Source organism: Phyllostomus discolor, chromosome 4 (genome assembly GCF_004126475.2).
Source record: "Phyllostomus discolor isolate MPI-MPIP mPhyDis1 chromosome 4, mPhyDis1.pri.v3, whole genome shotgun sequence".
In the NCBI taxonomy this organism is placed as follows: Eukaryota; Metazoa; Chordata; class Mammalia; order Chiroptera; family Phyllostomidae; genus Phyllostomus; species Phyllostomus discolor.
Genome location: NC_040906.2, coordinates 123,360,569 through 123,376,327, shown reverse-complemented (window position 1 = coordinate 123,376,327; position 15,759 = coordinate 123,360,569). Strand labels below are relative to the sequence as shown.

Genomic DNA, 15,759 nt, shown 5'->3' with positions numbered 1-15,759 from the left:
TAACTACTATTCTTGAACATAGGATCTAAGAGTTTTATTCAAGAATCTGAAAACTAGACACAGCATTATTTTTGCTGTAAAAAGGAGTGGGAAAATCAGGAGCAAGGAAAATGGGTTACATTTTCTTCCTTACAACATTGGGGAAAACTCCTTTAGTCACAAGAAATGAATAAAGAAAAATTACCCCAGTTGGAAAGTTAATTTTTTGGCCCAAAATCTGTCTCTTTAAGACACCCATTCCTAAGTCACTTTTTGTACCTAAACTTTATTAAGTATGTAATTTGGGTTATTCCACTCTCTTTCTTCTACTGTCCAATTTTCCTTATGTTCATCTATTACCTATGGGATGAAATAGTTATAAAGCTAAATGATACTAACATCTGATTTTTTTGTACTATTAATACTTAACACATAGTTGGCATGCAGTAAATATTTAACATTATTACTAATGATACCTAAATGCATTGGAGCATAAATCTATAACTCTCCATCATTCAGTGTTATAATTGCCTATTATTTGTTTATATATCCCACCTGACTCTAAATTCTGAAAGTATAGGAACCATGTCTATATTTTTCATCACTGTACTCCTCAACCTATAAATAGTAGGTTTTCAATAGATATTTGTTAAATGAGAATACCTATTTTCACCTTGTTTGCATATAGAACAAATATAATAGATATTTATAATGATAATCTTAAAATACTGCAAGGCTCCGAAGTTCTGTAAAGAAATGATTACATTATTTTTAGTAGATATTAGGAGCAATTCATTGCATCTTACCACTTAGAAATTTAGCAATCTATGTAAAGATTATATATCCAGAGTATTCAAGTAACAATAATGTCTTTCTTCTTGACCATATAATAGGGAAATAACATTTCCTATAGAGTTTTATTTAATATCTACAAGTATGTAGCACATTATTGATAATAGAATCCTGTTAAATTTATTTTTCATCAGATCAATAATACCAATATGTTTTCTTTTTTGTTGCTTATCATACAATGAGAGTTGCTTTCTGTCTATCTCTACAGGAAAGATTTAGGGACACTGGGCTGCCCCGAATCAGACTGTGAAAGCCCAAGAAAATATCTCTTTAAGGATCTGGATGGGAGAGCCCTGGGTTTACCTCCACCAGTTTCTGTATTTCCTAAAACCGAGGGAGAATGGACTGGATCCTTCTTCAACACAGGTTGGTTATAACCACACTGGATGCCTCCAGTAGATGGAGCATGTATGTGAAGGAGCTGGGTTGGCTGTGTTGTATAGTAAGAACAAAATATCCTGGAGAGGAACTGAATTCCAGAGTTGGAGTCCATGCTAATGTGCTGCTCAACTCACCTGCATCATGGGAATTTTGAGTGATTAAGAGATGTGATCACTGTTGGAGCCTCCTTGAGATTGCTGTGTCTGTGTCAAAGGTACAGATTCCCAACACTAGTTCTGTGCACAGGTGAGGAGAAAAATACTCTCAGCAGCTTGGTCACTGGGCCTGAAGCTGTTTTAGTGCTAAGTGTTTCACAATGTCAGCCATAGAGCTAGCTCCTGTTTTCTAACTGTATCTTTCTCTTCCATCAGGACTTATGGGCTCTCGATCTAGAGAGGCTAGTGGAGTAGCTGCCTTGCTGTTTGTCTTCCAGTTCATTTTCTAATTGATGCTGGGAGGTTAGGGGGGAGCTGTGATAAAAAGTCCTTCTTTTTCTTGCTTATACTAACAACATCAGTTTAGCTATCAGTTTTTATAGCTGAACCTCAGAGAGATTATTGTCCTCTTACTTCTACAAACAATGACATTCTGAGTTTTTGTTTGAGTTCAGGTAGAAGCTGCTGTAGGTAAATCTCAAGAATTTGCCCTGTTTTTTTTTTCTTTTTCCATGGTTGATTCTTCAGACTTCTCCCCTAGTGTTTCTTTCCTTTATTAAGTTTTGTTTGTGTGAATGTGCCAGGGCTGTGTTCTATGATCTGCTTTTCTCTTCCTAGTCTTGCTCCCAAGTCTAGGGTTAAAACACCATTTAATGCTGCCAACTTCCAGTTTATATCTCTAGCCCAGACTTGACCCTGAGCTTTGGTCTGGTGTGTTCAACTCATTCCATTGGGAAGTATAACTGGCATTTTGTACTTAACATGCCCGCAAATGGGATTCTTCATCTCTGCCCCCATCTATAACTTGCTTCTTCCCTACCTGACTCTACCTCAGTAATTGGTACCATCATTTATGAGGTTATTTAAGTAAAATATCTAGAAATAATAACTTATTCTTTTTTTAACCTAAATTCTTCCCCCTATAACCATCATCATCTCCTACCTGACAAGGGAATAGTCTTCTGTTATTTTTTCTTAATGCTCCTGTACCCTGTAGTCTATTTTTTCAACAATAGCCAGAATGATCTTTTTAACTTTCCAATGTCTTTCTATCCACACCCCACCCCCTTGCTGCAGCATGAAATCCAAACTACAAGCTGTGTAGTATCTGGTTCTTGCTCATCTCTCACTTCATATTACATAATACCCCTTTTATTTACTCATTATTGTCTTATTTTTTTAACATGATACACTTATCCCTACCTCAGGGCCTTTGCATTAGAGATATTTCTCCTGCCAGAAATACCCTGTTTTCACTTCTTTGCAGAGGCAGCTCCTTCTGTTCAAATGGCAACTCCACAGAGAAGCCATCCCTGACCATCCTATCTAAAATAAATAGTCTCCCATTATGCTTTACTATGCCTGCTTATTTTTGTCACAGTTCTATTACTTGAAATTATATTATAAATGTACTTACTTGTTGATTTACTGCTGGCCATTTTAGAGTACAAGTGTGAAGAGGGCAAAGATTTTGTCCCATTCATTGTTATAAACTTGGGGAATGAGCAACAAATATTAGTTGATGAACTGATCAAGTGAATATATTATTGATAACTGAGTAAACTATTGGTGCTGTTTTCTGCCAACCATTCAAAAACATACAGAAGAAATTGAGGCCTTCAGGTCATTGGTTTAAGAGTTAATTTATGACATAGAATCCTAGAACCAGGAAGATGCCGGGTATTTCTTTATTGTTTTCACCTTTCTTCCATTTGAACTGCTACTCCTTCATAGCATTTGTCATTTAGAGAAGTTTTACATAAGTCTTTTAATTACTGTAAAATTTCATGCTTTGACACTTTTTCAATATTTCTCTCAATTTTTTTCATAGGTTGAAGGCTTCTCTTTGTAGCAGAGTGACAAACTGTGGGGGTTACAGTATAGGTTTCCAAAAGTCTGAGTGCATGAAACATGCTGAGCAAATACTCATTTTGATACGTTGACTATAACCAGCAAGTACTTTTTTGCACAGAAGAATGAAATCCATAGAAATGCCTGTATGAGAAAATTGATGCAGAATAGTAAATTTTTAAGAAATGATAGGCAGCTAGTCTCCCATTTACCACTAATTCTATTCAAATGGCTTTCTGTAGTTAGTTGTTCTATTGGTTTTAAGAATCATCCCACTGTTACAAGTGTTCTGCTATTGAGAAAAACAGCCTTATGCTTGAACATAAGTACATGAATAATTGTGAGGTTTTTCTAATCTTGTGGGTTTTGGTTAGGACCCCATTTCTGTGAAATCAATATCAACAGGTATATATTACAGTGTATTTAATGAAAAATACATTTCAAATAAGAATAAGAACTAAAGATAGTGTCTTAATTTGGGTTGCTCCAGAAGCAGACTCTGATACAAGGCTTAGAATCCAGGTAGTTTATGTGGGGAGTGAACTCAGGAAAGTAGAGAAGGGGAGTAAATGAGACAGAAAGCAATGAGCCCACTAAAGGGTGTGTCACCAAACTGGTCACCACTGTGGACAGCTGGAGCTCAGGTATGTGGAGCTCAAGTGGGGAACTCCAGTAGACCATGGAACATGACCCCAAATTATCCCAGCTAAGTCAAGAGGAGGTATTTTTATCGAATCCCTATTCATCTCTTGCTGAGAGCTGCTATTGAGGACATTACCTCTCTAGCCCTTTGGCTTTTCCTAAACACGGGCCAATTGTGCTCTTTCCCATGGTGAGAGAGAAACCTTTGTCAGAAGGGAGCCATGGGTTTTTGTAGTAGCAATCTTTTTGTTTGTGGAGGTAAGTGCCAAAAACATATGGTGTGGCTCTGAAATGTCTGTTACAAACAGGAGCTCTAAAATGTTTGTCAAATCCTCCATGTGTTAATACTAATGAACTTTTGATGAACTTCTAGGTGGTTGTTTACCTTGTGGCATAAACACACTATTTAGGCACAAACATTTTCTTGCTCCTGGTTGCAATGCTGTATTTTATTTTCTTCTCTTTCTGTCTTGGATCTGAAACCTGATTCAATGATGATCAAACTCCAGTAGGTATTATATGATTACATACCATTTACTATTAGTGTGTGGATAAGCAGGAGCATGTGTGTGAGTGGCTGGATATATATAGGGAGGTATAGCTGACTGTCTTAAACTTCTGATGTCTTAAAGCTTTATAACATTTTAAATGAGGTTGCTATAGGTACCAACCTCAAGAATTCCCATAGTAGAATCTGTGGTTTACTGCACTAAAAATATAATCTGTGTCCTCTTACAATGAAGGAGACAGAACATAGTAAATGGTGCCTTCTGGGTGCTAACAGAACTGTAGTGTTTTGACTTCCAAATATGAACAGACCCCTCCTTCCCAAATTCAAGTCTGAATATTTATTAAACCATTCTCTTCTATGCTACTTTCCAGTTCCTGTTCACAATCTGGTAGATGAAAAAAGTACAAATTTAATCTTGGGAGAATGAATGTCTATTTTGTATTTTTTGTCTTCAAAATAAGAATCTATGATCTTTCATAAAGCAGTGAGAACAGTGCAGCAAAAATGAAAATAAAGACTACTAGAACCAACTCCCACATTTATTCCAAATGGCATTAAGTCTAACACACCCTTATGTCCTTTCTCGATTTTATTGAGAGTTTGGAATCTATTGCCTAGTTTTAACTTGGAAAGTAACCCACAGATTTTATTTGCACATGTAAGTTCACATGCAAAACTATCCACACAGACACATATCTATAGATGCCCACATATTGTCATCTACTCCAGCATTAGGAGCAAAAATTATCCATTGGATCAGCTATGAAAAATCCTGTGCCAGTGGGTTTTTTATCTGCGCAATGCAGTGTGTGTAGCCAGGGGAAAAGTGAACTGTTAATTTTGTTTTGTACTTATCTGTAAGTTTGCATTTGCAGCCAACTTTGAAGCATGCGTGACAATAGAGTACAAAGCAACTAATCCCTAGAAGATCCTCTAAGAACTATTTGCATTTTATTCTGGAAAGAATTTATTTTGATTACAGAGGCATTTGATAATCTGAAAATCCAAAATTGTGTAGAAAAACAGTCTTGAAATGAACATCTCATTTAAGTAAGACTACATAGATATCAAAGCTTCCCACTTTGTTTCTTACTTCCTGTTTGTGAGGGATGCCAAGTTCATGGCATCCCCTCTCAGACCAGTTCCTACATGTGGAACACTGGTGTTGTTGGGAGAGGACTGAAAAAAATAAGAGCTTTAGTTTCAGTGACAATTTATAATTTCTCCGATGTGATGAAGACAGTTGAAGGAGATGAAGAGGAAGCTGGCATGCACTGAGCACCTTTAGTGGGCTAAGTACTGAAGTTGGCATTTTCATTCATTCGGAGCATGCATTTTGACCACCTGCTCTCCACTCTACCAGCACCTTCCTAAGGATAGGAGTATAGTTGTGAAAAAGATAACATTCCGTTCCTACTTTTATCAAACTTATGTTCCAGTGGAAATACATGAACAAATAAGTAAAAATATTCCACTAGAGATGAGAGTTATTAAAAGTAAAATAGGGTTTTGGGCTAGAGAGGTAGTCTGAGGGGTGTGTGTTTGTGTGTACACATGTGTGTAAGAAAGCTGCTCTTTGAATTACTTATATTTCCAATGAGACCTGAATGAGGAGCGAGGAGTCACACTGCTCTGAGCGAAAGGAGGAGTCTTTAGGGAGAAGGACCAGCCAGGGTAGTGATTCTAATACATGAATGGCCTCAATGTGTCTGAGGGGTGGGTGGAAAGGAAGTTAGTGCCACTGGTACATAGTGAACAAAAGGGGGATAGTTGGAGCTAGCCAAAAGCCATTCTTTATAGGCCAGGCTAATTTAGTAAGATGATGTTAGAGGGTTTTAAGAAAGGTGGTGATAGGATTTTATTCACTCTCTGAAAAGATCATATAAGCTGCTATAGAGTGAGCAGATAATTGGTGGGAGCGAGGCTGGGAGCCGGCAGTGCAATTAGGAAGCTGAAGTTAGGAGGGCCCAAGAAACGCACTCCTTCATGAGCCATTCTGTGCTGGCCCACGAACTCTCCACAGTGAGATAATTACAGAAATTTGTCATTTAGAAACATAACAATCTGACAGAGTAATTTTAGGTCTGTTGAATCTAATAAATAAAACTTGGGCTTTTATTTTGTATGTCTAATTGTCTGGTAAGTTATACCATATTTCTAAAACTATTGGTCCTCAAAGGACTGGAAAGTTTAAAACAAACAAACAAAACAAAACAAAAAACCCCTGTTCTCCTGCCAAAACTTCTCCAGTTTAGGGGATGCCTGTGATATACTTAGGAAAGTGGCTCCAAAGCTGATTTATCATCTGAATCATCTAGGACATTAAACATTCATTTTATGTTGAGGGGATTTCAAGTCAATAGGTGTTTATGAGGCCAGAGTCTTTGTGCTTAAACACACACGCACACACACAGCCTCCCCAAGTGGTCCTGCTGTGCTAAGGTTGGGGAATCACTGCTGCAGAGTTGGAAGCTTCCTTTGAAGTAAGTAGACAGGATGTGAAGAAGACAATTAATACTTTTAACTTAAAATGTGGGCAGTTTCAATTTCTCATGGAAAATCAAGAATAGCGTTCTGCGCCGAATACCAACAGACATAAACACACTTGCTTATATACACACTGGATCTATTTCTCAAAGGGAAAAGAACATTCATTAAAAATATAGAAGTATTTACAATCTGAATTAAGTCTTCAAATTAAGGATATATCAAACTTCTTAAAAATATAGATATTTTTCCTGTATTGAAGTGAGTTGAGTGACCTCAGAAATGTCACTTTTATAATACATCACTGGGTAAAAATGGGTACAATGCTAAGTTTATTTTTTAAATTCTATGTTGAATAATTATATTAAAACCCTAAATTCATGATAAGCTTTTCCCACACTTATCTTGACATTATTCCCAGAAAAGTGCTGTGCTCTGATCAGGATTTCTGACCAAATTCACCTCCAGGGAAGGTGAGAGTTTCTCATTCTTTACCATGAGAGGGTAAGAAACATTTTTCAAATTTTGTTACTTCTTAGATGCCTATCAAGAAAGTAAGTTATAAACCATTGTGGAGACCTTAAAAGTGACTGGCTTCAAATCAAAAATAAAAGATTAGGTAGATAAAAAAGAAAATAAAGCTGGCATTTGACTGTCAGCTCACAGAGTGATGAAGTGGTTTCTAACTGAGTAATGGGAAAGTGCAAGTAATGTGGAGATGCAGGCTCAGTGGCGTTAGAGAGAGTGGCTGGCGTTTTCTCAACTCTGTTGCTAGAACTTGAAATGTGTCCTTTCTTTAAGTCTCTAGTGTTCTCTTTCTTCCCATTTGTCCTGGGAATGACAGCAAGAGGGTATTATAAAATGGGAGAAGGGAGGGAGAAATGAGAGGACAGAATGGAGAGAGGAAACGGTTGTCAGAAAATTTGTCTGCAAATATCTGCGCTTGCAGAGCGGTCTTTTTCTCCTAGCTAGAGGGGAAATACCATTCTCTTTTCCCAAGCAATTACAGGCCCCAAAGATTGAAACTTGGTATATAGCTCTTTAATCTCAGCAGATATTTATGGTTAAACATTAGACTTTTAGGATTCCAGATGTCAGGGTATTAAAATATAAAGGCACAGTGGAGTCTCAGAAAATATTAGAATCTTTGGAATATGTGGCTTCAGGGATTCTTATCCCAAGCAGGGGAGAACAAAGCTCCCGGTGATACTTCGTAAGACCCAAAGATCGCCTTTCCTTCACCTTATTCTCTCACTCCCCCATGACTTGCCTGGTCTCCAGGCAGTGAATGGCATAACAGTTTTTAAATGCATTTTGAAATAGTCCATTCTTTGCATCAAGATGATTTTTTTATGTGTGATTTTTAAAGGATGATGTGAAAAGGCATATGATCCTTGGGATTCAATCCAGGCATTTTATCCTTGAGATTGTCTTGCTCCTCAAATCTTCTGTTAACAGATAATACTTGTTAAGTATAGTCATGTTTCTGATTCTGCTGAGACCTTCAGATGAATTATCTCATCGAATTCAGTGCTGTCAACAGGATATACCTTATGAGATAGATATCTCTATTTGTACATGTGGAAACTGATGTAGAGACATTAGGTAACTTGCACATGTCAGACAACTAATTAACAGATGATTCAGGACCAAACCTGTGTTTTTAACGCTGTCCTATACTGCAAATCGTAGCCTCCTTCTAGGTTTTCTTCCTTTTTTCTATCATTCTTTAGCATTAGCTCTCTTAGATCTATCAGCTGTTCTCACACAGTAAGTTGTCTACACAGAACAAAGCAGTTATCCCTCCCAACTAGCAATAATAACAGTTACCATTTATCTAGCATATTCCCCGTGCCAGGCATATGGTAAGTGGTTTATAAACATTTCCATTTATCCTTTCGACAACCTTAACATATAGGGATTGTTATGCCCATTCAGCATTTAGAAAAATAGGGATTTAGAAAAGCTAACTAATTTTTCATGGTCCCACAGCTAGAATGTGCAGAACCAAGATTTATATCTATATTTGTCTAATTCCCAAGTCTGGGCTGGTAACCACTTCTAGATAATTATCATCATGTGGCCTGAGTCATGCAGTGGGGTGCTATACCAAGATATATTTAACTGGATAACTTGCATATTTCCATTTTACATGGTAGCGAATAGATTTTTTGGTTAAAAAATAACTAAATTATTGTAACATTTTTGAAAGGCAATGTAGTTCCAAGCACAAAAAAGCCATATATTAACCATTTTTCATGTACAGACTAGTCTCTGTCACATCCAAGAAAGTGTTTTGCCCATGTTAACCACTGGAGGTTGTGTGATGACAATAGAGTAGTATGAGCTTCGGTCATGAAGCCAAATATTTATTATGGTAATTTTTCTGTAGTTTCCCTTTTCCCCAGTGACTTCATGTAGGGTTTTTTGTTTTCGTTTTTGTTTTCTTATTTAGACATTTGTTTATTGAATGCGCAGTGAGAGCAAAGCACTATATACTGTTGGGATATCCTAGGAGGGACACCAAGGGAGGTAACAGATCATTCCTGTCATCATGCATGGGGGCAGGAGGGCTGGGCTACATGGTGGAGAAGAGTAATTGCTATAAAATCAGCACAAAGTACATTGGTGAAATCATGTATAGTTGGAGATACACGATCTGTCCAAAAGCTATCCAGCCATGCAATATGAAAAATGGAGACATTTGTTGAACAAGATACAAGATACAAGAAACATTGTACATGAGACAATGACTCCTCAGTCACCTTCAAACTAGGTATCTTGGGACCTCATACGGTTCTCCCAGTCACCATCAGCTGCACCATTGTATTTTCCTGAATCTCACTGATGGCCTGAAATCTCTTCCCTTTCGAATATGATTTTAGTTTTGGGAAAAGCCAGAAGTTGCAGGTTGCCGAATCTGGGCTGCAGAGGGGCTGAGCCACCTGGGTGATTTGATGTTTCACCAAAAACTGCACAAGACATGATGTATGAGCAGGTACACTCTCGTGATGAAGCTGTCAATCACCAGTTCCCATAGCTATGACCTGAATCGCCTGAGGAAAGTTCAAGCTTAATGCAAAATTTGATGCAGATTCATTGCTCTTCTCGCTCAGTCATTTTGAATGCAACAGGCCACACAGTACTCATGCTCACTCAACAGTGTCTACTGCTCCCAAACTAGTACGGTGAAGTCATACTTGTTCACACATGCACATTCCAGTCCACTCTCCTTGGCTACCAGGTTACATTGATGTAGTGCCAACTGTTCTGATTATATTAACAATGGTTGGACATTTTCTGGACACGTTTCATGTAGACAGACTCTAGGAAGGACATGGTATTCGCCATGAGCCTAGACCATTGGTTAAAGCTTTAAAAGACATATATGAAAGAGAAAAGTAAAAAAGTTGTGTTTAGAAGCAGCAAATACAGGGCTGTCCTCTCTGTTGCAGTGGAAAAGCTCCCCTGAGGAGTGCTTCCTGGCTTCCATGTGTAGTTGGGTCTCTGCTTCTTTACGCCCTTGTACCTGTTACTCAAATCCATTATAATCTATTTCATGCTCTCCTGACATCACTTTACAAGGCTGCCTTCTCATCCAATTGTGCATTCCATGAAGACAAAAATATTTGAACTTTTAGTATAATCCTTGGAGCATAATGTATTCTTAGTAAATGTTTGTTGAGTGAGGGAATAAGTGAATGAATGAGTAAATGAATGAAAAGATCAAAAATTTAAATATGGCTTTCCAGTCAACTGTTTCAGAAAGTAAATTTTATAGATTTACTTAATGCATAATTTTTGTAGCATTTTCAAAGAATCTTCCCTATTCACTAATCTCAGGAGATTGTGATAAGTGTGGTTTGTGACTAAATAAATTTTGAAAACTGTTGCAATTTTGGAGATTCATCATGTACATTAAAATATTAAAGGTTCTGCCCTGGCTGGCATAGCTCAGTGGATTAAGCGTGGGCTGCGAACCAAAGTGTCGCAGGTTTGATTCCAGTCAGGGTACGTGCCTGGGTTGCAGGCCACAGGCCCCAGCAACCGCACATTGATGTTTCTCTCTCTCTCTCTTTCTTCCTCCCTTCCCTGTCTAAAAATAAATAAAATCTTTTAAAAAAATATTAAAGGTTCTGATAAGTCCTGCAATTAAGTTTTTTAAATAATGTTTATATTTGTGTTATTCAATACTTCTCAAGCTTTTTAACTAATGAATACTTGTTCATAGTACACATTAGTATCCCTTGGAATTAGTGTATTTCTCAGAATACATTTTGGGAAATGTTGCCTCATATTAATTTGTTAATTTACAGGAATAAATGCCAGTTGAAAAAAAAATAAGGCTGTAGCATCTGTAATTTGGATGGTTCCTTGAAAGTCAGGCTATTCCTCTACCTTTACTTTTCCCAGGAAGTGGCTTCCTAATATATTTTGAACAATTTTACTTGTTAGGATCTTCTTTCCATAATTTCTACCCAGTGACCTAGATTTCCTTCTGATGTGACAGATTATAAGTCTAATTGTTTCCTTATGACAGCCTTTTATATAGTCAAAGATAGTAAAACAATGACCTTTAAATACCCAGTATGCCTCTCTCAAGCATTCTAAATTTTATCTACCAGTCAGTATATGATAGATTGTTAATTTTGAGTCTTTACTTTCTAAACTGGCTTATTTTTGATGTTTGTCAATTTTACAAAATATGGAAACCAGAGCATTCACCTGTCCAAAGCAGCATTGTCTGATGGAAATAATAGTAGTATAAGACAAAGGTGTAAATTCAACTTTCTAGCGGACAGGTTAAAAAAGATAAAAGGAAACAAGTGAAATTAAATTAATAATAAACTTTAATTCAATGTTTGAATATTATCATTTTAAGATTAATAATTGAGATGTTCTATTTACATTATGTCTAAAATTTTATTTGTGTTTTGTATTTATAGCACACTTCAATTTGGAAACTACATTTTCATCAGAAATATTTGATCTGTATCTACATTTCATAAACTTTACAATTGAAAAAGTACACTCAAATATACAAGTTGTTTTAAATATACCTAAACATTTCTGTAAACTAATCACTTTTGTACTTTAAATTATAATTAATTAAAATATATACAACTTATAAGTTAGTACCTCAGTTGCTCTAGTCACATTTCATGAGTTAAATAGCTACATGTAGATATGAATAGCATATGTGTATCTTTCTTCCTATGTTCTAGAGTGACAAACATTTAGGAGAATTTATTTTTTTAACCTATATAGTAGACCCTATTCATCCCTGTTAAATTTTATTTTATATGTCATCAGATGCCTCTTGTATTTCTAGGATTAGATACTAACTTCAGAATTAGAAACCATTCTAAACATCACCTTATTGGTTCTGGGCATATAGCTCAGTTAAAAAAAGAAGCTTGCCTAGTCCTGGACTATCTGCCCTTAGCAGGAGCTCCTGTGTAAATATCCGGTCCTCCACACAAAGCATCACGACTTTCTGAGACTTAGATTTTACTACTCAAGTTCACGATCCTGCATAGAGAAGTCTATTCGCATTTCTGTGCTCCGCTGTATGAGAAACGATAATTTCAATGTTGCACAAGAAGGGCTATTTTTGAGCACCTGTAACTAAATGAAATCACTTTCCTTTTTGCCCTAATACTATAGTGGCTCTTTCTTTTTTTTCTTTTTCATGTTTTTCATTCCCCCCTGTATTATTTTTAAGACTTCATTGAGTAATAAGCTGTGTTTCTGTTCTGCAAATTTCAATGATAGAGGAATCTTACATTGCTGCTTTCATTCTTTTGGTAAATAGTATTAAAAGAGAAGGCAGAAGATCAAACTCCAGCTTATTTTGTACCTAAGGCAAATGGATGTTGTTTATTTGATTTTTTTTTTACATTTTTGTGTGTGCACACTGTGTGTGTGCATTTCAATGAAGGCAATAGTTAAGAAGCCCACCAATAAATAAAATGCTGTGCGTTACCAATAGATAATAAACAAGTTCATAATTGAAATCTTTTTTTTCAGTTTTATGGATTGTTTGAACCAGTTTTCAGTTTTATTGCCTTATATTTGCATATGCAGTAGATGTAAAAACAAATGCAATTTTTGACAGTTTTAATGCAGTCATTAAAAATATACTAGAAATAGGTATAGAGAAGGAACAAAATATTTTTTAAAGGTCAGAAATAGATCTAAATGTATTTGAAAACTTAGTTTATAACAAATATGACATTTTATTTTTTAAAAGATTTTATTTATTCATTTTTTAGAAGAGAAGAAATAAGAAAGAGAGGGAGAGAAACATGAATGGGTGGTTGTCTTTTGTGTGCCCCCTACTGGGGACCTAGTCTGCAACCCAGGTATGTGTCCTGACTGGGAATCAAACCAATGACCCCTCGCTTCACACATTGGTACTCAGTCCAGTGAGCCACACCAGCCAGGGCACAAAGATGACATTTTAAATCATGGGAAAATAAAAGTTATTGAATTAATAATGTTGAAGCATTTGATTAATCACTTAGGAAAAAATTTAGAAATTTATATCTTTCCCTTTTCAAAAATAAATTCAATAGGAATTAAAGAATGAAAAAAATGAATCTTTAGAATTACTAGAAAATATTAATCAGGTTACATGCTCTTAGAGTAGTGGAGATCTTTTCTAGCATAAATCAAAATCTAGAAAACATATGCAAATGTTTGAAAAATCTGACTATAAGAATTAAAAATTTCTTCAAAGATTATTAAAAACTAAACTAAAAAACTCAAAAGATCTTACAACTCATATGAAAAAGGACTAATTTCCTTAATCTACAAAGGATTACTAAAGGATTCTTACTAATATTTAAGAACAAAAAGGAACAAACCAATTGAAAAATATTCAAGGGATTCTAAAATGCATTTCACATAAAATAAAAACAATTGTAATACATATACACATATCCCAGTTTCTCTCATAATCAAAGCACAGGTTCGAGCTCTTACACTGAATCAAGCTGCCCAGACTGTGTCCTCTTTCTAAATGTACAGCTCCAGGGAAGCTTTTTATCCCTCTGAGCCTCATTTAGAAAGCAAAGATATTAATATTATATATTCACATGATTGTTGTAAAGATTAAGAGAGACAAGCTCAAACAAAAGGGTCCACCACTACTACAAAGACAATGATGATCACTGCTAGTATAAAACTTATTAATAGCATTGTTTTACCAATTATTTTGGCAAGGATTAAAAAGTATGATAATCTCAGGATGAGGGGAAGTGTGGGAAGCGATTCTCAAACCCACTTTTCAAATGCTGCTTGCTGAAGACTCTTGAAATCTGGAAACCATCTAAAAGCCTATGCCTCTGACTCAGCAACTTTACTACTAAGAACTTTTCCTCAAGATTTTTGTTGAATGAATAAATGAAGTGGTAAAACACACACAATGAAGCAGACAGGACTCTTTGCCTTTTACCCCTCTGCCTCCCTGATCTTCAGTACCACTGGGAAGTTACCATTGTTAAAAATCATGTATATGTATTACTTATTATTTTAATAAGAATAATGATAGTAAAACCCATTTATGTAACAAATGAGAATCCTGAAAAATGAGTTGGTTATTATGTAAAACATGTCAAGAAAAGGGAGAAAGAAGAAAAAAAATGATTCCTAGACCTAGAAGCCAATCTTTCCACTACAGATTTAGGGACTCCCTGTAGGACCCAATTCCAATTTGCTTAGCTCCCTCACAGGAGAAATATTAATAAAAATGGAATACAAGTTCCTGAAAGTAATTGCCATGGAGAAAGGGAGTCAAAGCTGATTTTATTATGTGACTGAGGGTAACAACCTCTTCCCTTTCGGGGTGATATTGGTCAGATCACCTTTCCTCGAGCCTCGCCCATGTGGAAAGCAGCCTCTCTGTTCATCTAGGCCGTATGCTCTCTTTCTGCATAAGCACATTAGAGGCAAAGGAGCAGATGCTGGAGCTATAAAAGATATAACGCATAAAAAAGACTTAGCTCCATGCCTGGCTCAGGATAAGCACTGAGTAAAATATTGGTGACCACTAGTCCATCGCCACCGCTTATCATGGTTCTGGCTGGAGTAATGACTTATGGAGTAATGGAATATTTGAGCATGAAATCTTAGCTGGTTCTTACACTAGTCTTCTGTTGCTGCCATAACAAGTTTAGTAAGAACAAACTCACAGTAACCAGTGGGGAGGTGGGAGGGATGGGGAGGAAAAGGTATAGGGTTTTCAGGAAAATGTATAAAGGACACATGGACAAAACCAAAGAGTGGTAGGATCAAGGGTGGGAAGTGGGGATGACTGGGGTTGGGGAGTGTAATTGGGGGAAGATGGAGAAAATCATACTTGAACAACAATAAAAAAATATTAAAAATTATTTTAAAAAAGGCAAATAGAAGAAAAGATTGTATGCCAACTAAAATTAAAAAAATAAAATGAAATAAAATAACCTTAAAACAATCCATGTATTATCTCACAGTTCTGCAGATCAGCAGTCTAGCATACATGACTGATTATTCTGGTCTGGGTCTCTCAGCCCAAAATTAGGGTGTTGGCAGGACTGCGTTCCTTCCTGGATTCTTCAGAGATGGATCCACTTCCATTCTCTCTTTAGCTTTTTTTTCCTGAACTCAGTTCCTTGTGATTGTAGGAGTGAGGCCCCACTTCCTTGCTTGCTGTAAGCTTAGGGTCGTGTTCAGCTTCTCGGGCTGTCTGTATGCCCTGATTCATGGCCCTTTCATCTTCAAAGCCAGCAGTGGTAGATGGTGTTCCTCTCATGCTTCTGCCTTCTCTTTCGCCACATCTTTCTGATTTCAGCTAAAAAAAGTCCTTTACTTTTTAAAGGTTTCTAACATCAGATTGGGCCCATCCAGATAATCTCCCCA

The 15,759-nt window shown here is 36.4% G+C and overlaps 1 protein-coding gene across 2 annotated transcripts in view; it reads left to right on the top strand.

Moving 5' to 3' along the window:
* Positions 1-15,759, top strand: part of PKHD1 (PKHD1 ciliary IPT domain containing fibrocystin/polyductin) — a 450,921-nt gene that overhangs the window by 328,987 nt on the left and 106,175 nt on the right. For both annotated transcript variants that reach the window (XM_036024228.1, XM_028510816.2), the window contains one exon: positions 1,040-1,197. In XM_036024228.1, coding sequence (XP_035880121.1) covers positions 1,040-1,197 — 158 coding nt within the window. The remainder of the gene's footprint in view (positions 1-1,039; positions 1,198-15,759) is intronic.